At 39.2% G+C, this 23,602-nt stretch overlaps 1 protein-coding gene across 1 annotated transcript in view; it reads left to right on the forward strand.

Moving 5' to 3' along the window:
* MIB1 (mindbomb E3 ubiquitin protein ligase 1) overlaps positions 1-23,602 on the forward strand; it is a 116,537-nt gene that overhangs the window by 31,061 nt on the left and 61,874 nt on the right. The window contains exons 8-12 of the mRNA XM_026661557.2: positions 440-584; positions 1,957-2,090; positions 3,162-3,269; positions 9,703-9,900; positions 15,593-15,744. Of these exons, the coding sequence (XP_026517342.1) occupies positions 440-584; positions 1,957-2,090; positions 3,162-3,269; positions 9,703-9,900; positions 15,593-15,744 (737 nt within the window). The remainder of the gene's footprint in view (positions 1-439; positions 585-1,956; positions 2,091-3,161; positions 3,270-9,702; positions 9,901-15,592; positions 15,745-23,602) is intronic.

Genomic DNA, 23,602 nt, shown 5'->3' on the forward strand with positions numbered 1-23,602 from the left:
TTGCTTGTTTATCCAGTGTTCCGACTGCACATCGGTTGGGACATGAGACAAACAAGCAAATATCGGGACAGTTCCGATAAAATCAGGACGTCTGGTCACCCTAGTTGGTATGGTATTTTTAATTACACTTGGAAGTGGTTGAACCTTCAAATTATTGGAGTTTTAGACCTTGTCTAGACTAGGGGGAAAAAATACTTTTTTTCAGTTGAATTAGCTAAATTGAGCTAGTATAATTCTGTGGAAAGCCCTACTTAATAGCAATGTAGACTCAGTTTAACAATCTGCCTAGCCTATACCTCAGCCTGTTAGAATTAAGGTGAAGGTGTTACTGATATTAAAGTGGAGTTTCAGAAACCCTTTTACTTTATAAAACTGTCCATATGCTGTAATATGTTAACATCTAAATATCTTTACTTGATCTTTCTTTTCCTCAATACAGACTTTAGGTAAAGTTGGCCGGGTCCAGCAGATTTATTCAGACAGTGACTTAAAGGTAGAGGTTTGTGGGACCTCTTGGACATACAATCCAGCAGCTGTCTCAAAGGTGGCATCAGCAGGATCAGCTATAAGCAATGCATCTGGTGGTAAGTTTGCGTACTATTTAGGAATGTGTGGTTTTGATAAATAAAATTGTGTAAACTTAAAAAATTGGTGATAAATATTGGTATGACGCCTATATGAAGCAAGAATAATAATCTCCAGGAAAGAAGTTCCTTCTGAGGGCTGGGGAAAACTCCCATTGCAGAAGAATTTCCGTGCTGGATCGTGCCTGTTGTCCATCTAGTCCAGTATCTTGCTTCAGAGGAAAGTACAAGGAATTGTATAGTAGGCAGATGTGGGATAAACTGCTTCTCAAAAAAAGTGTAATCTTCACCTCTATTAGCTAAAAATCTAAAGCACTGTTTATCAGAATACAAAGAAATAGTGCCTAAAGGCCCTGAGTCAGGATTGGAGTCCCATTGTGCTAGGCACTGCAAACATATATAATAGTCTCTGCTCCAAAAGCTTACAGTTAAGAGACGATAGGTGGGAGCGAGGTAAAGATGTAAAATGGATTCTGTGACTTTCAGAGACCTCCATGACATTTTCAGCTTCAGCCTGGTGCCGGGGGCGGGGAGGGGTCTGGAGCTGTTAGTCCCCTTTCCCCCACAGTTATGCAACCCCTCCCCCCCCTTTTTTTTTTAAGTAAAAGTCACAGACAGGTCTGTGAATTTTTGTTTATTGCCCACGACCCGTGACTTTTACTAAAAATAACAGTGACAAAATTTTAACCTTAATTATGAGGCAGGAAGAATAGACATACTCAATCTATCTTTTTCATACTGTTCTTTATTTCGAGATGGACTTCTGAGAAACTTCTTTATTAATAAACCTGTGCTTTCCTCTTTGGGCACACCTTGAGTCTCCTTTCCTCGTCATATTTGGCTTTGATGCCACAAAAACATTCTGGGTAGCTCTCATACTTTCTCCCATTGTCTCCTATTGTTGAATGCTAAGTTAAGTTTCCCTAATACATATGAATTTCCTGTGAGAGATACTGTAGGGCTGCAGCAGCTGTAAGATGATCTATACGTCTGGCACGTCACTTTGTGTGTAAAGCCCTGGAGGAAAGTCTGTATTTTTAATTAACTTCCTCTAAAAAAGCAGAAATCCAATATACTGGCCTGTAAATCTATAACATTTTTCCTGTTTCAGTCCCATCTATTTGTATTGTCAAAACCACTCAGGCAGGAATCCTAACTGTAGAGTGAAACTGATCATCTTTGAGTAAATTTGAAGTTTCTCAACTGATGAGAAACTGATGTCAGTGAGTTAGAGCTTTGTAGTGCTGAGGTGTTGTACTAAGTGATAAACTGAATGACTACTTGTGTAAGTCTCTTCAGATAGAAAAAACAGCCAAATTTGTTGTTCTCTGTTTGGAGTTGTGATCTTACATGCTTTGTTTGATATCTGTAGAGAGATTGTCCCAACTTTTGAAGAAACTGTTCGAAACACAAGAATCTGGGGACCTCAACGAAGAACTTGTTAAAGCTGCTGCTAATGGAGATGTAGCTAAAGTGGAAGATTTGCTAAAGAGACCGGATGTGGATGTGAGTGTCTTTTTGTGTGTGACTTCTAACGCACAGGAAATACAAGAAATCCCAAATCCTCTGCTAGGGATTCCCCTTGCATGGATGAATCCCCCGTGTGCAGAGAGTTGGCATAGCTGATTCCTGTGCCTCTCTTCCACAGCCTCAGGAAGTGGGGGAGGGGTTAGAAGCCACTGTGTTGCAGCCATTCACAGTGAACATATTTTTTTGTACCATATGCCATTTGGCATGAATTAGAGCAGCCTTCAAGCTATTCTAAGTAGGGCTGAGGTAGAGAATTGAGTAGTCATAAATGGTGGTTGTCCTTAACTTCTCTTATCTCCTAGGTGGCTTTGTGGTGTAGGGAGAACCATCCTCATCTAGGCACTTCCCTAGACTGCTGAGCCAATCGAGCTGCTAGCTTGTTCTTCCTGATGTTCTTGCAGCACAGTGGAGAAGCTTCTTCCTCCTCCCTATAGTCAAAACACTTCAGAATCATAGGGCTCAGCTTGGTTCAGAATGTGTTTCAGTTCCCAATCAAATACATATTTTCTTTTTAATTCATTTGCTTTTGACGTCCAAAGGTTGGACATCTTAAACGTTGGCCTTAAACGTTAATTTGAATGTTAAATTAATTCAGATTTATACAAACAATAAAAAGGAGTGTACATGCATGTCTGTAAGTCCCCTACCATAAATTAGGGGGAAAATAAATTCTGCAGAACACAACTGATTCCCTTCCAAGAAATCTGATTCTCTTCAAAAGTCCACCTTTGCAGCAGCCTGACTAAAATCTTCAAGCTAGCAATTTAATATTAAACTTTGACATATGTAAAAATCAGAATGACATTATTTCTTCATTCTTGTTAATGAATAAGAAGTGTAGAGATTTGAAAGCTGCTCAGATATTTGGTATGTTAGCCCTGATGGAGATGATTTAGTAGGCAGAGTGCAGGTGAAATGAAAGTTTCACAATAAACAGTTTTTAGAACATGGATATTTGCTGATATTATTGGTAGTAAATATCGGATATGCATGTGTATATATTGATGTACACTGTAATTTAACTTCACGTTCTTAATATACTTTCAGGTGAATGGGCAGTGTGCTGGACACACAGCTATGCAAGCAGCCAGTCAGAATGGACATGTTGACATTTTGAAATTACTTCTGAAACAGAACGTGGATGTGGAAGCGGAGGTAATTTAATTTAAAATATGCCTGTTTTTGTTAACTACTAAGTTTTAATACTGATATGTCACAATTACATTTTCTAGTTCATTTCTACCACTACATCTATTAATCGCTTCCATATTTTTGGGGGTCAGATGCATTTTATCTTCTGCACTGCACTCACTTAAGTCATTCTCTTGATGCTTTTTGTGTCCTAAGGCAATATTACATTCTTAGGCCTGGTTTACGTGATAAAATTAGGTCAGTTTAACTACATCAGTCAGGGGTGTGAAAAATCCACACCCCCTGAGTGGTGTAGTTAAGCTGATTTAAGTCCTCATGTAGACAGTGCTAGATTAACAGAAGAATTATATTGCCTCTTGAGGAGGTGAATTACCTATGCCTGTCGCTGTAGTGGTGCAGCGGTGTCGCTGAAGCGTTTTAAGTATAACTTTTGCCTTTCTTTTTTTACTCCTTTACCTGTCGGGATGATTATTGCAATCCCAATTACACCAGAGATGTAAAAGTAATTTTGAATAAAATAATACTTTTTTGAGAGGGATAGTGATGCCAAACCATCAGTGGTCTCAAGAGGTTCTATGTCACCTATCTTTTCATAACCACTGTTCCACATTGGTGGCAGGATCAAGTTAGGGGTGAGGGTGGCCAGTCTTCCTAACGGAGTGCTCTTAGTTTAAGATCTGTGGACTTTTAAAATATAAAAAAGTTAGTGGTCAATGGACAGCAGCAGTGAATTTATGTGCAGTGATATCTTTTATGAGCTTTTAAAAAAAATTAAACTGAAAATTTTTCATGGCAACATGACTCTCTTGCTCAGTGTGTGTGAGGGAGGATCATATTGTGATTAAGGCTGGGGGTCATGAGATCTGGGTTCTATTCCTTGTTGGCTAACTGACTTCTTGATTTCTCTGCATTAGCATTCTCTTTTGTTAAAAGATGGTGTTTCTTACCTTATTAATTGCATTTCATGCCATCAGTTAATATTTGTAAAGCATTTTGAGATCTTCTGAAAAGAGAGAAAGTAGTTTTGTTTTCCTGTTGGTCTGAGTGACCAAGATGGCTCCTCAGCTAATTCTGTCATCTGTTTTGTAAGGGAAAATAATCCTTCTCTTGAGATTAGCAGTTTAGCTAGTGTCATTTATTGAACATTTTCACTGGAGTCTTTAGTACTATATTACTTCTACATAATTACACAGAATTTAGTTTGGCTGAGTCATATTGGTTGGCTAATAAAATCCAGGGATGTATGTTTTAATAAACATTATGCCATTTGTTACTATGTGTAGGATTATTGTGCACAAATATGTGAGAAATGTTTCTACATTTTCTCCACACACTGTCTCCCTCATCTAAAGGGGAAAAATCTCTGAGGGATAAAATACATTAAATTCTTAAATTCTTTGTAGAATCTTTCTGCCTAATGGAGTGAAGTCTTTATAGAGAGGTAATTGAACTCCACTACAATAGTGTTCATCGTGTATTTCTTTTAGCACAGGCAAGTGTTTTCACATACTGCATTGCCTTTTTCTCGTTGATTTTTTTCAGTGTTATTCAGGGGGTGAAACTACATTCCCTGAATGCAGGATCACTTGAGGTTCACAGTTTGTTACATTTCAAAGTACCTAGCACAGTGGGGTCCTGATCCATGACTAAAGCTCCTAGACTTTATGATAATACAAATAATAAAAATGAAGTAGGAAGGAAGCACAGCCTAAATGTTGAATTTCTTAGGGCCTGATTCCTTAAACACTATGAATTGTTTTATACCAAAATTACATAACTGATTCTGGCAGCATAAAGATTAATGATACATTTGTATAGGATACACCATCTTGTGTGAATGTGCTGGATGAGGCGCTTCCTAACTTCCTTTCATTCATGTGAATGGGAAGCAGCACAAGGCCAGCCCTTTGCATGTGGGATGCAGACAAAACAGGCAGCTGGTAGTGCATTCTCCAAAGTAGATACTTTTCTTATTATGCATACATCATACAGTGTAGAGAGGGTTTCACATACTGAAAGTAAAGTAGGTTTGAGTTAAAGAAGACGTAGTAACTTGGCAAGAATTGCTCTAGAACAGCTTTGCTTCCATTTTATTTTTTTCATGCAAGATGAAGGAATTTTTTCGTGTTTTTCAGAATGATTGTTCATGAGAACTAAGGTTAAATACCTGCTTAGTTATTTAATACTATGCAAAATGCTCTGAAATCATTTTCAGTCCTGTTCATCTTTGGGTATAGAAGAAATTTATCTTAAAAAGTATATTCAGGTCTTATTTAAACATTTTGTCTTATTTAATTCATATGTATTAAATACTTGTAAAATTGTACAAAAGTACCACAGAACTGTACTAAAAATCTATGGAGGGGTGAGAGAAGGAAGACAACTGAAATTTCTCATTTATATTCCCAAAGTTGAATTTTCTTTGGAAATGTTGGCTTGTTGAGTGGGACAAATGGCTTGCCTTTTAAAAGGTACTTGCTTGCCATGATCTGACTTTCTGAATCAGATTACTGAAGAACAGTTGTCTGAAAATCATATATATCCTACTCTACTTGAGAGCTGGATTAAGCTGCTGAACAAGTGAACTGTTGGGTCAGAGATGGAGCTTTGATATGCTCTCCACTGGGACTGTTCAAGCAGAGGAGCTGCGGGGGTGGGGGGGGGGGGGGGGGGGGTGCTGGAGGTTGCTGCTACAGCTGGCTGTAACGGTGTGTATGGGGAGAGGTGCAACGAGGAAGACTGGTGGGGAAACTCCTAAAGAGAGTATTGCGGCAAGGATCAGGGAGCGGCTGAGTGGGAAGCTAGAGTTCAGCAAGACCCAGGGAACCGTGGCCAATGGGCGGTGCCTGTGGGCGGGGGCAGGGCTTAGAGCCCCCGTAGCTGCCCTTCCCCCTAGGAGCCGTAGGGACATGCCAGCTGCTTCCTGGGAGCCACATGGAGCCTGCACCCCTCACCTCCTCCACCCCAACCCCCTACCCCAGCCTGCCCCCCCCGCACCCTGAACCCCTCATTTCTGGCCCCACCCCAGAGCCTGCACCCCCAGCCCAGAGCCCGTACCCCCTCCCACATCCCAACCCCCTGCCTCAGCCCGGAGCCCTCTCCCATATTCTGAATCCTTTGACCCCAGCCTAGAGCCCCCTTCCTGCACTCCAAACCCCTCATTTCTGGCCCCACCCGGGAGCCCGCACCCACACCCCAACCCCCTGCCTCAGCCCAGTGAAAATGAATGAGTGAGGGTGGGGGGAGAGAGCGACGAAGGGAGGGGGGATGGAGTGAGCGGGGGCAGAGCCTCGGGGAATGAGCAGGGGGCGGGGCAAGGGTGTTCAGTTTTCTGCGATTAGAAAATTGGCAACCCTAGATTGAATAGAGAACGGGAGTGTTAAAAAACTGACTTTGGGTCATGGGGTGAGGGGTTGGATGGTAAGGAACACAGATAGAATTGCACTTAGGACATGCTCACTTGGGGTGGCTACTTCGTTGTGTTGTCTCCCCTGGGAACTGATTTAACCGGATACTGAACAGTGATGACTTATGCTTAATCAGGACAATATGTAACAATGCCACTTAATCAGGATGCATTTGATTAGTAATATAGGGCTCAAATGCTTATCTGGGTGTTAGCTAGGGTGACCAGATAGCAAGTGTAAAAAATCGGGACGGGGGTGAGGGGTAATAGGTGCCTATATAAGAAAAAGCCCCCAAAATCAGGACATCTGGTCACCCTAGTGTTAGCATTCTAGTCTTTCTGCAGAAGTTATTGAATAAATATTTTAAAAATCGATAAAATATTATAAATATTTGTTCAATAAAGTTTTTTTTTTTTAATTTTAATGTTTGGATTTTTTTTTTTTAAGGCCCCTTTTACTTGGGACAACTTCTTAGCTAGCTTTTTGGCAGCTCTAGGTAGTACAGTTAAGATTCTGCTGTATAGAAAATATGCGGTTTGGTATTTTTTCCCTAGAGTAACAACTTACTGAAGTTAGTTCTAGAAATAATGCACATATATATCTGGATGTCCACACTTTTAAAATAAAAGCACCTGCGTTTATTTTAATGATTCAGTAGTCTTTAAGTTCAGTCTTTTGGCTATGGAAATTAAATGGGGGAAAAATAATAGCTTACTTCATTAACATAGTATTGAAAAGTACTTAAAATTACTTAAATGTTTCATACAGTTATATATAATATTTCATTCTGGTGGATCCCAGAGCAGTTTGCAGATTGTAAACAAGTATGAATAGGAATAGCTTCTCTTCCCAATGAAAGAAAACACTCTGGAATGAAATGCAGCAGCTAACACAACACTACAATGCTATACAACAATTCAAGATGCGAGTTGAAGACAATCACGGTATGCAACTGAAAATGCAAGGGAAATTTAGAGAGGCAGAATGTAATTACCCAAGTTGAAATTTCATTCATCTTTAACACTTAGTCTTACAAAATGTGCCATGACATCTTTAATCACCAGTAATGTCAAACTATACAGAGCCTCCTTCAGGACAGTGATCCTGAATACCATGCTGGAACATTATCAGTGGCCAAGAAATACAGGAGAACACTTTCCTTCTGGACTGTGCTTAGACTTTGTGACTCTTCTTTTTCTTGATCCATTACTAGTGGATGAGAATGAACTTTATCTGTGGAAGACAATTTGGAAGCATTATGAACAAAAAATACACAAGGGTTTTAACAATGTCTTTGAAGGTTGCTGCTTTCTTCAATGGAAATCTTGTAAATTTAAATATTTCTAATACCGAGACAGAAAGGGACACTTTTAGGTTACCAGACATCTGTCTTTTGGTGGTTTGGCTTAAGTATGGATTTTCATCATTTTGTTTTTTAAATGTTCTTTGAGAGTGCAAATTTGACTTTTCATATCCTATTGGCAACTAGTCTGATCATACCAACTTACTGTCCGTCCCTTTACATAAAGACATGTTTTAATCTGTGAACTATTTAAATGTTTTATATAATCTAAATAATTTTAAACTTTTTAAAGCCACAGATTGTTTGTGGGGGAAAAAATTTGGTTTTATAAATCAAACTGTTCTGAAGACAGCTATAGTGGAATCCAGAGGAACCTTTTATGAAAAAAAATATTTACTATTTATCATCCTTGATATTTTCCAAGTGTCAGTAAGCTAGTGTATAGTAACATATTGAAATATTGCACTTTGCGCACATCTTGAGATTCAAAAAATACAACAATCCTGTTAATTTTATTTAGCTATTGCTCATTTGTATAGCATCCAGATTTGTATATTGGAATATAAGCTATCTTCATATATAATTGTCACTAATTGTAAAGAGTTTATATTTATATGCCCACCAAAGGGTTCATTTAATCTTTTTTTGTATAAATGTAGTATTGCAATCCTTTAACTCTTGTTTGTCAATTTAACCCTTCTTTAAAAGACAGTCTTAAAATATCCTTTTAGTTCTGTATTCATCTATCCTTTTTTTCAGCTTCTCTCTAATTCTAGGCTCATCCCTATAGAATTTGGGTTTTTTTTTTTTTATTAACTTGACAAAAAGTTTATCCTGACTTTTCTTGGAAGACTTTAATAGCTACAGTAAAAGCTGTGTTATCTGGCACTTTACCAACCAGAAAGCTCTAGAAACCGGCATTTTTGATATCCATTAAAAGTCCGGTTGGCACAGGGCCGGCAGGCTCCCTACGTGACTCTGTGTGGCTCCCTGGAAGCGGCGACATGTCCCTGCTGCTCCTAGGCGGAGGAACGACCACAGGGGCTCTGTGCGCTGCCCCGTCCACCCCGAGCGCTGGCTCTGGAGCTCCCATTGGCCGGGAGCTGCGGGGGCAGCGCCTGGGGCAGAAGTATTGCGCAGAGCTGCCTGGCCGTGCCTCCGCCTAGGAGCAGTAGGGACATGGCACTGCTTGTGGGTAGCCACCAGAGGTGAACGCCACCCAGATCCGGCACCCCAAAACCCCTCCCGTGCTCCAGCCCCCTGTTCTGAGCCCCCTCCTGCATCCAAATTTCCTCCCAGAGCCTGCTCCCCCTCCCGCGCCCAAACTCCCTCCCTCCATTGGTAAGTATAATTCTTAGTTAAGCAGAATTTTTGACTAACCGGCACCCCCCATTCCCTCAACATGCTGGATAACAAAGCTTTTACTGTATATAGATATTGTAGATAAGTGACAGCCCACTAGTTGTGTGATGTAGGTAATATTTGTTTTCTTCCTTGATCATTGCATATTGCACATAGATGTGTGTTCAGCTTCTGTTGCTGGGGCTTGATCGGTTTTGAACTAATTTCATACAGATTAGCTGAGTGTTTGAGTGGTGCCATGGACAGCTTTTTCTCTTAATTGTGGAAATGCAATAAAGATCCCTTAATTGATCATTTTGAAGTAAGCTTTTTATAATTGTGTAGTACAAACGGAATTTGTTTCAAGTCAGTGTTTACACTTTAGGACAAAGATGGAGACAGGGCTGTTCACCATGCAGCTTTTGGAGATGAAGGTGCTGTGATAGAGGTTTTGCACAGAGGCAGTGCAGATTTGAATGCTCGCAACAAACGCAGACAGACTCCACTTCATATTGCTGTTAACAAAGGTCATTTACAAGTTGTGAAGACTTTACTGGACTTTGGCTGTCATCCTAGTCTCCAGGTAAAACAAATTTTGACTTTCATTTTTTGTCTTCAAACTGTAAGATTTATGCAAATATGGTATGTGGATGCTGCATGTAGATGTATAAATCTTCCTATTAAGGCTGTTACATTGAATTGTTTTCTGTATTTCATATTGAAATTTAAAATGCACCTTGCTCTAGGCATGTGTATAATATTTTAAGCCTATATAGATTGGGTCAATGTACAAATATGTTTAACATGCAGATTAACTCTCTCTTCATCCAGTCAGCAACCCTTATCCTCCCCCACATATGTAATCTGGTAAGAGAAGCTTTGCAGCATGACCTTAAAGGCCAGCAAATTTAGACTGTCAGAAAAAGGGAGAAAACACCTTCCAGAGTTGAACCCATCAGACAGTATGTCTGCCACAAGACTTCCATTCAAACATGAAGTCTGTTATTGAGAGCCTCTGCTGCCATGGTATTACACAGGGAGGAATAACTGCCTCTGTAAACTAATTGGAAACTAGTGCAAACGGTACTGCAAAAGGAAAATACAGCCTCAAAAATGAACAAACAAAACCCCACTTCTAAATAAGCAGACAGTTACATTCTGCCTGACCTGAAGCTTCAACATAGCTGCATGCACAGTGCATTGCACATGTAAATCTAAAGATGAAAAAGGGTGGATAAATGTGCTGAGGTCAGCATCTGAAATAAAAGGTTGTAAAGCCCTAGGCAAATATGAATGATACAACACACTCCTACTGTTGCTATCTGGATATCCTTGTGCTTCAAACTCCACCAGTTTTTCCTATTTGTGCACCTTGGAAAGAAGAGGTGAGAACTTTCTTAAAGCAACTAATGTAGTAATTGCTATTTACTCAATTTATTTCCTCCTCGCCTACTACTTCCATCTTACTAGGGCTGAGGTATTATTTACAAGTATTACTTCCATCTTACTGAAGTAGAGCCTCAGCTAGCAAACTTTAATCCAGACCCCAGTTTCTGTAAGCATTGGATATAACAACCAGCCTGTTCTGTTTGGCTCAGTAATAGGGGCAATTGGGTGAAATTCAAATGGCCTGTGATATAAAGGAGGCTGGGCTATATCTATTGCTCCCTTTGGTCCGTAAACTCAATGAATCTATGAAACTACACCATCTACAGGCAATGCAAATCAGAAAATCCCTATGACAATAATACATTTTCAGATTCTGCACATGTGCAGAGAAGTCTAATGCGCATGCAGTTAAACAACTGATTTCACTGAGATGGATGAGAATGCAGGAGGCATTTGGGGTTGGGACTTGGCTGTAGATAACTGGCATGTTCTTTAGCTCTCAAGCCAACCCGCTGCACAAAGGAAAACAATTTAGTCTACATACAATAAGCTCAAGAAATCCGATTGGTTGGAATGAGTAAACTATATCATTTCATTTTGGTGGGCCAGTGCAGGATGTTTGCCAAATTTGGCAGATATTGCTGTTTTGGTGTCTGCTATTCCCACAGAAAAAGTTCTAAGGGATCCTTTTTACACTATGCTGCAGTGTGCTGCTAATTGATAAGCACTAGTGATGAAATACTGGCCCCACTGAAGTCAATTGCAAAACTCCTGTTGATTTCAGTATGGCCAGGATTTCACCCAGAAACATAAATCCTGAAAATATGCATCTCTGCAGCAGTACAATGAACTCAACTAAACACATTTTCCTACTGTAGGCATTATAGGATGCTTATTTTTAATTTAAAATGTTGGGTTTTTGAGCAAATTATGCACAAGTGTATTTTTTCTTTAATTTGGACTTTTCAAAACTAAAACCCCAGGAAGCTAAAAAAGTGAATATAAATTCTGTGGTCAGGTGTGTGCTGAAAAATTTCTGGCACCTTTAAACCGTGTATTGTCTTGTTGGTACTAGCCATAAATTATTTATAAAATGTAATGTTGCCCCATGAAATCTTCCCTTTTGCTTCATTAAAAATACAGCCTTGCACAAGTTTAACTATCCTGAGGGGGTGCACATTTTTCATTGGTCTGCTTTGTTCATATTATTTTTTAGAGGAGGTTTTAGCTTGAATTTTTGTATGACAGTTGTCTCAAACATGAAGATTAAATTTATGAACTATATATTTGAAATTTATGCTAGTAGACGTGAATTTTTATAAATCTTGAACTTAAAGAATTTTTAATGTCTAACTTTTTTTGTGATGCATGACACTTTTTATAGCAAATACATGCAGAAAACATGGCAGTTAATGACTTTTGTAGGTGATACTGAACTACAAATTGCCTACATACTTGAAAAATGTTCATAGCTCTTTGTTGTGTGCAGATCACACAGATCTACCTCTACTCCAGACCTGAGTCTGTCCAGACTGAGATCTGTCTGTCTCTCTGACATCTCCTCATGGCTATTCAGCAGACAGCTAAAGCTCAACATGACTATAACAGAGTTCTTAATTTCCCTTCTCCCTACTTCTTACTCTCACTCACTGTGGACAACACAACCATCCTATTGCTCAGGCCTGTAACCTGGGAGTCCTCTTTGATTCAGACCTTTCTCTAGCTCCTCACATTCAGGCTATGTGTGAATCTTGTTAATTTTTTTCTGCATAACGTTTCTCAGATACAGCCTTTCCTACCTATCCACACAGTTAAAACTTTTGACCAGGCTCTGATGAACTCATGTCTCAATCATTGCAACATTCATTTCCCTGGTGTTAATGTTGCATTCTTGCCCCAATCATCTACTCAGAATGCTGCTTCAATTATCTTTCTCCTAATGTGTTGCTTTGACATGTTGCCTGTCTCTGCATCCCTCCACTGGCTCCCTCTTCTCTATTGTATCAAACATAAACAACATGTCTTCATTTTCGAGGCCCTTGATGCCCTATCCTCATCCTACCTATCATCTCTATCGAGATGTCAGATCCCGCCTCTGCTAGGCCAATAATTCCAGCCTCAATCACTCACTTGTTAATTTTTCAAAAAAGCACCTTTATGCTTTCTCACGTGTTGCCCCTCTCTATTGGGACAGGAGCTCCCCATAAACAACTGCAAAGTTACCTCCTCCAAATTCCTCCCTAAAACTGTCTTCTGCCGTGATACCTACATAAAGCTTGATAAGTGGGCCACTGGCCTGCTGAGACAATTACCTATCATGCTGATTAATATTGTCTCATTGTTTCCTTCTACTTCCCTTTTGGCTTACTCATAGACTCATAGACTTTAAGGTCAGAAGGGACCAATATGGTCATCTAGTCTGACCTCCTGCATGATGCAGGCCACAAAAGCTGACCCACCCACTTTCCCTTAACTCAGCTGTTGAAGTCTCCAGATCGTGATTTAAAGACTTCAAGTCGCAGAGAATCCTCCAGCTTGCGACCCCTGCCCCATGCTGCGGAGGAAGGCGAAAAACCTCCAGGGCCTCTGCCAATCTACCCTGGAGGAAAATTCCTTCCCGACCCCGAATATGGCGATCAGTAGAACCCCGAGCATACAGGCAAGATTCTCCAGCCGGACCCTCATTTTACCAGCGATGGCACATTATTGCCTAATTGATTAAAATCCCGTTATACCATTCCCTCCATAAACTTATCTAGCCTAATCTTGAAGCCAGAGAGGTCTTTTGCCCCCACCGTTTCCCTCGGAAGGCTGTTCCAAAATTTCACCCCTCTGATGGTTAGAAACCTTCATCTAATTTCAAGCTTAAACTTCCCCACGGCCAGTTTATATCCATTTGTTCTCGTGTCCACATTAGTACTGAGCTGAAATAATTCCTCTCCCTCCCTGGTATTTATCCCTCTGATATATTTAAAGAGAGCAATCATATCCCCCCTCAGCCTCCTTTTGGTTAGGCTAAACAAACCGAGCTTCTCGAGTCTCCTTTCATACGAAAGGTTTTCCATTCCTCGGATCATCCTAGTGGCCCTTCTCTGTACCCGTTCCAGTTTGAGTTCATCCTTTTTAAACATAGGAGACCAGAACTGCACACAGTACTCCAAATGAGGTCTCACCAGCGCCTTGTATAACGGAAGCAGCACCTCCCTGTCCCTACTAGAAATACCTCGCCTAATACATCCCAAGATCGCATTAGCTTTTTTCACGGCCACGTCACATTGCCGACTCATAGTCATCCTGCGGTCAACCAGGACTCCGAGGTCCTTCTCCTCCTCCGTCACTTCCAACCGATGCGTCCCCAGCTTATAACTAAAATTCTTGTTAGTCATCCCTAAATGCATCACCTTACACTTCTCACTATTAAATTTCATCCTATTACTATTACTCCAATTTACAAGGTCATCCAAGTCTCCCTGCAGGATATCCCGATCCTTCTCCGAATTGGCAATACCTCCCAACTTTGTGTCATCCGCAAACTTTATCAGCCCACTCCTACATTCGGTTCCGAGGTCAGTAATAAATAGATTAAATAAAATCAGACCCAAAACCGAACCTTGAGGAACCCCACTGGTGACCTCCCTCCAACCTGACAGTTCACCTTTCAGTACTACCCGCTGCAGTCTCCCCTTTAACCAGTTCTTTATCCACCTCTGGATTTTCCTATCGATCCCCATCTTTTCCAATTTAACCAATAATTCCTCATGCGGTACCGTATCAAACGCTTTACTAAAATCGAGGTATATTAGATCCACCGCATTTCCTTTATCTAGAAGGTCTGTTACTTTCTCAAAGAAGGAGATCAGGTTGGTTTGGCACGATCTGCCTTTTGTAAACCCATGTTGTAATTTGTACCAATTGCCCCAATTGTCCCAATTGCCATTCACCTCAAGGTCCTTAACTACTTTCTCCTTCAAAATTTTTTCCAAGACCTTGCATACTACAAATGTTAAACTAACAGGCCTGTAGTTACCCGGGTCACTTTTTTTCCCTTTCTTGAAAATAGGAACCACATTAGCTATTTTCCAGTCCAACGGTACCACCCCCGAGTTTACAGATTCATTAAAAATTATTGCTAAGGGGCTTGCAATTTCTCGCGCCAGTTCCTTCAATATTCTAGGATGAAGATCATCCGGTCCGCCCGATTTAGTCCCGTTTAGCTGTTCAAGTTTGGCTTCCACCTCTGATACGGTAATGTCAATCCCCCCTCCTATATTCCCCTCTGACCTGCTGCCTCTATTCCTAAGCCCTTCATTAGCCTTATTAAAGACCGATGCAAAATATTCATTTAGATATTGTGCCATGCCTAGATTATCCTTAATCTCCACTCCATCTACATTCTTCAGCGGTCCCACTTCCTCTTTCTTTGTTTTCTTCCTATTTATATGGCTATAAAACCTCTTACTATTGGTTTTAATTCCCCTCGCAAGGTCCAACTCTACATTTAGATTGTAAGCTCATTGGGGCAGTGACAGTCTGTTTTGTATTTTATGTTTTGTTTTGTATTTGTATGGTGCCTAGTAGTATGGTGTCCTTGTCCTAGATGCTATAGTAATACAATTAATAAATAAATACATATATATTAACTTCTCCTTCAGACTGTCCTCGTTCTGTGATTAAACTTCACAAAAACTATTTTGACCAAAAAGCAGTGTTAAGTGTGCAGACTGGACTGAAGTTATAATTTGTAAGTGCTGGAAAATGGCATTAAAAGTTATCTTGTATTTGCATCTCATTAGTTCCTATAGTGACATGTGAGACCTTCTTTTCCCATAAATTTCCTTTTTAAATAGGTAAATATGGAAGCTGAAGAAAATCATTTCTATTTTTAGGATTCTGAAGGTGACACTCCGCTCCATGATGCGATAAGTAAAAAGCGCGATGACATCCTGGCTGTACTGTTAGAAGCTGGGGCAGATGTTACTATTACAAACAACAATGGATTTAATGCTCTCCATCATGCTGCACTAAGAGGGAATCCCAGGTAAATTCTTGTTGTCTTTAGTGTTTAGTTCATGATGTTTGATTAAAGGAGGAAAAATGAGAAAACACATTCTGGTATTTCGGTAACTTTTATAGTAGATTTATTATGCTGAAATGTAGCAAGCCAGATTTTTACCCAAAAGTGAAATTTTGGAGAGACTTTATGTAAAAATGGTTTGGCTACTGAGTATGAGAAGGAAGGGTGAGATGGTTGGCTATGTGGTGAGGGGAAGGAGATGCTCTCCCAATCATTTTAAAAAACATTTTTATATACACCATTAAACTGTTCTATAGCTGGAACAACTGAGGGTAAAAAGTTGAAATTTTGAATGGAATGAATCTTTATTAAGAAGAGCCATTGAGTATTTCAGTGAAAATTTGAGATTTGGGAGTTAGGAGGCTTTAAAAACTGTATTTTACACATGCACAATAACTGAAATAGAGGTATTTTTAACAACTTTCTACCAATGGAAGGAAGGTTGGTTGGGTTGTGCATGCATGTATGGTGGATACATATAGTTGGGAATGTGGGTATTTCTGAAATTGTGCAGTCAGCAAGGGTTCCATAGGAGCACAGTGGTTTGCATGGTTAATTGTATTCTCACATGAGCGTCTAATAGTGCAACGTATGCTCCGAATGAAGCAAGGGCTGTCCTGGCCTAATTAATTAATTAAAAAATATTAGCCTAGGAAATTTCATAAAAAGTACTTTGGGGGAATAGTAGGCGTTCAGATATGAGAATGCCATGGTTATGGTTCCATATGTATCCTTAACTCTGTCCCCTTGTGTGATTATAACATTCCTGTCTTGAGTCATCTGATCTTAAGTTACTATTTTTCAAGTAATAATGTAATATATGTTTATAAACCTCAGTGAATGAGGCACAGATTTGCAGGAGTCTTCATGTAACATGCTATGAGTACTGTAAGTTGCTGAGTGAGTGAGGATTCCTTAGCATAGTAATGAGTTTTTCTGTCTGCCATGTGCAGACTGTCATACATTAGTAGATGAAGTTGCATGTGTAAGCTTATAGAAACGTGTAATATTTTAAAAATATGTGGTCATGTAGTTAAAGATTGTATTATTCACACTCATAAGTAGGCAGTTTTGAGTTGCACATACAACTGTAACAATGCCATTATGTGATTTGAGTGCTTAACCATGTAACCATAATGTCTTAATCTTTTCTGTTTAGAATAGTAAATACTGATTTACAAAGCAAAGTTACAAGAATATTCCTCTAAAGCCCTGTACAGTGTGAAGTGAGCATGTTTAAGTTTGTCATGTTAAGTTTGCCCTTGATGGTACAATAATTTAAAACATCAAAACCATGTATTTATAATAGCATATTTATTGAAGTAGATTTGCCATTTTTGACCTATGCGCAACAGTTCATTCTTTAATTGTTTATCTGTAAGCATGTTTTGTTGCGTTCAGTAACTGCACATTTTTTCTAAAATCTTCATTTGTAAATAATAATTCTAGTAGTTGGCTTTTTTGCATGATTTAAGCCAGGGGTCGGCAACGTTCGGCACGCGGCTTGCCAGGGTAAGCACCCTGGCGGGCCGGGCCAGTTTATTTACCTGCTGACGCGGCAGGTTCGGCCGATCGCGGCCCCCACTGGCCACGGTTCGCCGTCCCGGGCCAATGGGGGCGGCGGGAAGCCGCAGCCAGCACATCCCTTGGCCCGCGCCGCTTCTCGCCGCCCCGATTGGCCCGGAACGGTGAACCGCGGCCAGTGGGGGCCGCGATCGGCCGAACCTGCCGCGTCAGCAGGTAAATAAACTGGCCCGGCCCGCCAGGGTGCTTACCCTGGCGAGCCGCGTGCCGAACGTTGATGACCGCTGATCTAAGCTGTTTGGAAAGCTTTCACTGTCACTGCTTGTGAAGAGCTATTTATGGATAAATGGCATTCTCCAGAGTTTCAGTCCAGCACTTTCATTAGCATTAAGTGCAAATATAATGGAAAATGTGATGTCATTTGCATGCAACTAAACCAGCATTTTATGAATAAATGAAGTGTTAATATTTTTATTTCATTGCTTGTTTGAGCTGAAAGGTAATGGAATTGTTTAGTAACAGAAAAGCTAATGGAGTTGGACGTGTAACTGTGGGTATTGGTTGGCTTGTAGAATCTTTTTTAATTTTTGTGGCTAATACATGAGAAGAGAACCACGATTGACTTTTAACTCTTACATTTTCATGACTGGCAGTTTGCAAATTACAAGTAAATATTTTCCTATGTCCATATGGAATCAGATGCACATAATAAACACAGAACCAGATAGTAACAGTTTTAGTTGTTTTGAATGGAACTATACTTTAATCCAGTGGAAATGATGTTATGAAGAATAGGAAAAATTGCACTTAAATTTTTCTACAGCACTCATCGCCATAGTATCTAAGATAGGAAACCCTTCAAGGAGCTAATCAAGACACTAGACAACATGACTAGCTGCACTCATTTGAAGGCACTTGCCTTTCTGACTATCAGAATCTGAAGCCTTGGCATTTTACTAGATTAGTCAGTGCTCCTTGATATCTAGGTAGCAGCAGTAGGCAAAAGTACCATCTTCTGTCTCTAGCTTGCCAGGATTCAATGGCTGTTGCTCTGAGGACCTTGCCTAGTGACCGTGATCCATATGTTCTTCACCTCAAGATTAGATTCCCTGTATTTGGAGTCAAAACCACTCTTACTCATTGGGACAACTGCTTATTGGGCCACTGAGGCTGTCTGATCCTAGGGGGGAAATTTTGGGAGTTGGAAGCCTTTTCTTCCATGATGGAACCCAGTGTGGCGAATGAGCTCGACTCTGACCGCTCTCAGAGTGTGGTGCAAACCCACATTCCAGAGAAGCATTCCTGCAGTAACAAGCTTAAGAACAGTGATTGAGAGGTGGGAAAATATTCCAGGTATAAGTGATTGATTGAACCCTACAGTGGTACCTGGATACTATTGTGACTGAAGAGGAAAGGGTAGATTTATGTAGGTGCTTGTATGGCTCTCATCTAACTAACTAAATATAAATAAAAATAAAAATAAATAAATAAATAACTGAACACCTCCTAAGTGGTTTTTCTTTTAATCTCCTTTTCTTCTTTCCTAACCTATAGAAGAAATAGTTTGATTATTTCATACATTTTTTGTATGAGTAGACGAGTATTTTCCACATGGATATGAGAAGAAATTAAGAGAAAATCTCATGAGGTTTGCATTTTGTTCTGAAATTTTCATGGCCCCTCCTCTCTTGCCAGAGTGGCTTATGTAGTCCCAGGTGCAGTTTTGTCTGCAGGACTCTCAAACTTTTTCTATTGGTTGTCCGTTTCATTGCCCTCCAGCCAGCCTCCTCCCAGTTAAAACTAGGGAACTATTAGCTCGGGTACTTTGTTCATAACTGTTATGTTGTATCACATATAGAGTGGCAGTCTGTTAAATAGAAGGGATATAAACTATTTAAGGCTTTGAGTCAAAACCAGAACATTAACTTAATCTGGAAATAAATTTAAAGCTAGTGCAGTCTTTGCACCTCATGAGTTGCCATGGTGTCATGTGAAATCTTGGTGTTTTACTAGATTAACTATAATTTTCACATAGTTTGAAGCTATAGACTTGTGTGCAGAATACTGCAGTAATCTAGTCTTAAGGTGACAGACATGAGTGTGAAGACCACATCACAAAAGGACCCAAACCTCTTGCCAAATTTAGATAGATTTAATTTACTTCAGAAGTGCTTGGATTATACAGCAACGCTTACTATTAAAAGATTAGATGGATGATGGCAAGAGATTCCTTGACACTTGCCAGGTTGGCATCCAGAAGCAGCTGAGTGTCTACTACACCCCTACATTCCACTTTATGACAGGTTGCTAGTCCTTCTAATAAACAGCAGGCAGACCTCATTAAGAGCAACTGTATAAACCCCACTAGAATCTTCAAGTCTGTCAGCACCTTGTCAGTAGTATTGAAGGCAGTTGTTCTAAAAGACTTGTCATAGACATTTGACTCCCAGATTGTTCCCCACCACAACTATTGTGTTTTTCCCTCATATGGGGAGACTCCAGGGTAGTATGGAGATGGGGTCATACAGCTAAGGACTCTTAGAAGTTTCTGGAAGAGTTCTGTCATGACTTAGTCTCCCCCACCTCCAACCCCCCCCCCCCCCAAAATAGATTTGTGATAGTTGATGTGTCAGTAAAGCAATGTTTGTTTGAATAAAGGTTTAACAACCTTTTTTAAAAGTTGGTCTCCAGCAATGGCCTCCGCACCTCTCTTTTGGCATTCACCTGCAAGTAGGGGCCTGGAACTAATGCACATTGTGGCTCATACATTCTAGTACCCCAAGAGTGCCAGTGAACATCGTGGCTGAAACTCAAGCAAAGATAACTCCTCTCCCCCCAAAAAAACCAGTCAACCAACAAGCTGTTTGTGCTACCACTCTACAGACCATTAAGTTAACAGCAGTACACTACCATATGCTTCACCTTTAGCCTCGCTCTCAGAAAACATTGTGCAAATTTGTCAATTTTGAGTACCAACATCATTTGGTCACAGGAGATAGAGGTATACTATTGTAAAATTACAGTTTAGCTTTTATTCTGATAGCTTTACGTGTCTGTAGATCATTGAGGTAAATGTGGTTCAACTTTGTTGATATTATTAGCCTATTATATCTAGCACATTGAATTATGTTGAATTGCAAGGTTTTAATATATTGCTGTTTCTCTGTTGATCTTTGCTTATTTCCTAATGCTTTCTTTCTAATGTTTTGTTTTAATTAATAATCTGAAAAAATCACTAAATGTTTAATTGATTTTGGATATTAAGTAGAAAATATTTAATTAAAATAAGACAGTAAATAATTAAGTGGTCTATAGTTTTAGATGATTCAGAATTTTTTTTCTCCGCATTTGTCCTTCTATGAAAGTGTGCTTGTGCGGATACAGTAAGTGTCTTAATGATCATATGTTTGAGTTTTAATTATTGTAACAAGTAAGATATTTTACCTTCGTGTGTGTACATGTATGAAAGAACCATCAGTACAGAATAAGAGTTTTCTTGGCTTTTGTAATAGTATGTAAAATTTATACAATACAGTAGACCTGATTCCGTATGTGCCATAGATACACTTCTTGCTTAAAGGAATTGCTGAGTAAGAAGAAACAATTATGTTCAAGATAGGTGGAGTAAGTGTGTAGAAATTTCATTTTTATTTAACAGAAAACCTTGTTAAAATTTTTGAGTCCACCTAAATATACCACATTGTTACAAACTCATTAGCTTCAGCCTTTTCCCCCTAAGGATTGTGAACGCCATTGCTGAAAGTTCTAAAGACATTTCCCTAATTTTGAGATATGTCCATTTCTTACTTCTTAACCAAATTTTACAAGCACCAAATAGAAACAAAAATAGGACTTGGGTATATATTACGGGTCAATCATATATTTTCCAAATTACCATAACCATGGTTATATTTAACTTGTCCAGAAATCTTCTGTTGCTTCAAATATTTTGAGCTAAAGAATGTAGCTGTGAAGAGTGAGTGAGTGCACTTGTCCCCATAGCCGCAAACGTCTTGATTCTGCATTCTGTCTTGGGAATAAAACTTAAAGAATAGTGCAATTAACATCTTAAATTGAATCGCCTTTTTGCCCAAAAGGACTTCTTAAGTAATGGCCATACAGACTACCATCCTTTGGGCATCCATATTACCAGTTCATCAAAGGAATAATTCAAAGTTATAATTTTAGTATAGTTTAGCTTTAAGTGGGAACAGAAGCTGAATGTCTGACAGTAAGATGCACTTTTCAAATACTTTTCTTTAATAGCATATGGCATGTATTTTGCTGCAGAGACTAATTTGTTCATAAACTAGTAATTACAATTTGGGAGATTATACATGTCTTTAAAGTGGAGTTGGAAATCCTTTTGCTATTTTCTGTTTTGGTATTTGTATTGGGTGAATCCATGTTATGTATGGGTGAGGTACTGAACTGTTTGGTGGTGATGGAATAGAGAAATGAGATTTGTCAAAAGTATGTTTAGCCTTAGTAAGAATGACAGGATTACTTTGGGGGGGTTATTCTCAGATGTATTTGGATGACTAAGTTGCCAGGGCAATAGGTTGGGTGTGGGGGAAGTGCTAAAATTTTAGTCATTTTTCTAAAAGGATGAAAATTATCTTGACTTGGTATTTGCACTTAATTCAGTAAGTGCATGTGATTCAGTTTGGGAAGCTGAACATAAGACATACACTTTAGGAAGGTATTAAAGTATAGAAATAAGTTCAGAAAATGCTTTTACAGAAGATTTTTCTAAATGTGAGTGGGGAGGGAATATAATCTCTCAGGGTTAGACCTGCGAGTAGGTGGCGAATTAGAATGTAGCATCAAGGTCAGTGACAAATTTATTATCTGTTAATTGTAAATAATATTCTCAACATGTACAAGATGCAAATACAGTTGCTCCTCTGAGGGATTTCCTCTCTAGTACAATATTGTTAGAAAAAGAATACCTGTGAAGCAGAATCAATATGATAGTAGAGTACATTTCCCTCTCCCCCCCCCTCCCTTTTTGTTTGTGTTTAAAGCAGGGGGGAGAAACCTTAAGAAAAAACAGGAAGCAATACATGACTGAACAATCAATTTATTTGAATGCCTAATTTTTTTCTTATAGATATTACCTTTGGTACCATTTTTTACTAAATAAGAACAGAAAGTGAAACACAAATAATTCTACTAGTAATTGTTTATCTAGAAATACAGCCTTTGGGACATCCTGAAGTATAACTGAATACCATACTTTCACATTTGTTTCCTTCTGTTGACGGTGTGCATTTAATCTGTCCAGAATAGTTGAAGCATGTTCAAAGTTGCCATTATACAAGTGTTAAATCCATTATTGAAAATATTTGATGTCCTGTAGTGATCAATGCATAGCTACAGCTGGTTGAAGGGGACCAAATCCATTGAAGAGGTGATTTGGTTCCATTTTACCAGCTTTAGCAAAGCATTGGAGTGCAGGAAAGCTGTAACTTTTTATAACAAAACAGCTGAGTTTTTTTACTGTACATATACCATTTTAAAAGTACACACATTTTTCAGCTATAAATGTTACACTTATTGACACTTCGCTTTTAATTTTTAAAGTAATTGGAGATTTAACTTAAGTCATTTTTGGAGGGAGGGCAGGAAGGAAACATTTACCCCAGAATGCCTTATACAATATACCAGTCTGTTCTCTTTTAGCATCTTTGTAGGCACAATTTGTAACTATAGACTAGCCTCATGTCAAAGTACAGTGGCAGTATTAAACATTTTTCCTTTTGATTGTTTAATTCTGGAGTAGTGTTTGGATTTATGTTTAGGGCCACTTACGTTTATTCCTTTTACTCATTAAATTAAAGTGCACTAGAGAAAGCAACACTTCCCCCCCCACACCCTTTATATCTTGTTGCTGCTTTAGTACAATAGTTGATTAGCACAAGTAACAGATTAGGTTGTGGAAAGAGGAGTATTGTAGCCTTTCTCTTATAAATACCAAGTGCTTTTAATTCATTTTGGTACATTTCTGCTTAGCGTTCACTTTAGGAATTCCCATATATGCCATTATAGTACAAGGGATTTTTTTTCTGTTTACACATGCTTTCTCTTTCTGTACAAACACCTGATGTTATCAATCTGGAATTTTCTTTATCTAAAGCCCTTTTAGATTAAAGGTTCCTTAACACACTACATATCTTTTTATAAGTAGAGTTAAACGTGCTATATTTCATGCATTTTCTTAAAGGTAATTTGTGCTGGTAAACTGCAATAGATACACTAAACAGACAAATATTGCATTTGAAGACCTGGGTTTTTT

Source organism: Terrapene carolina, unplaced genomic scaffold, assembly GCF_002925995.2.
Source record: "Terrapene carolina triunguis isolate 2854851 unplaced genomic scaffold, T_m_triunguis-2.0 Scaffold58, whole genome shotgun sequence".
Classification (NCBI taxonomy): Eukaryota; Metazoa; Chordata; order Testudines; family Emydidae; genus Terrapene; species Terrapene triunguis.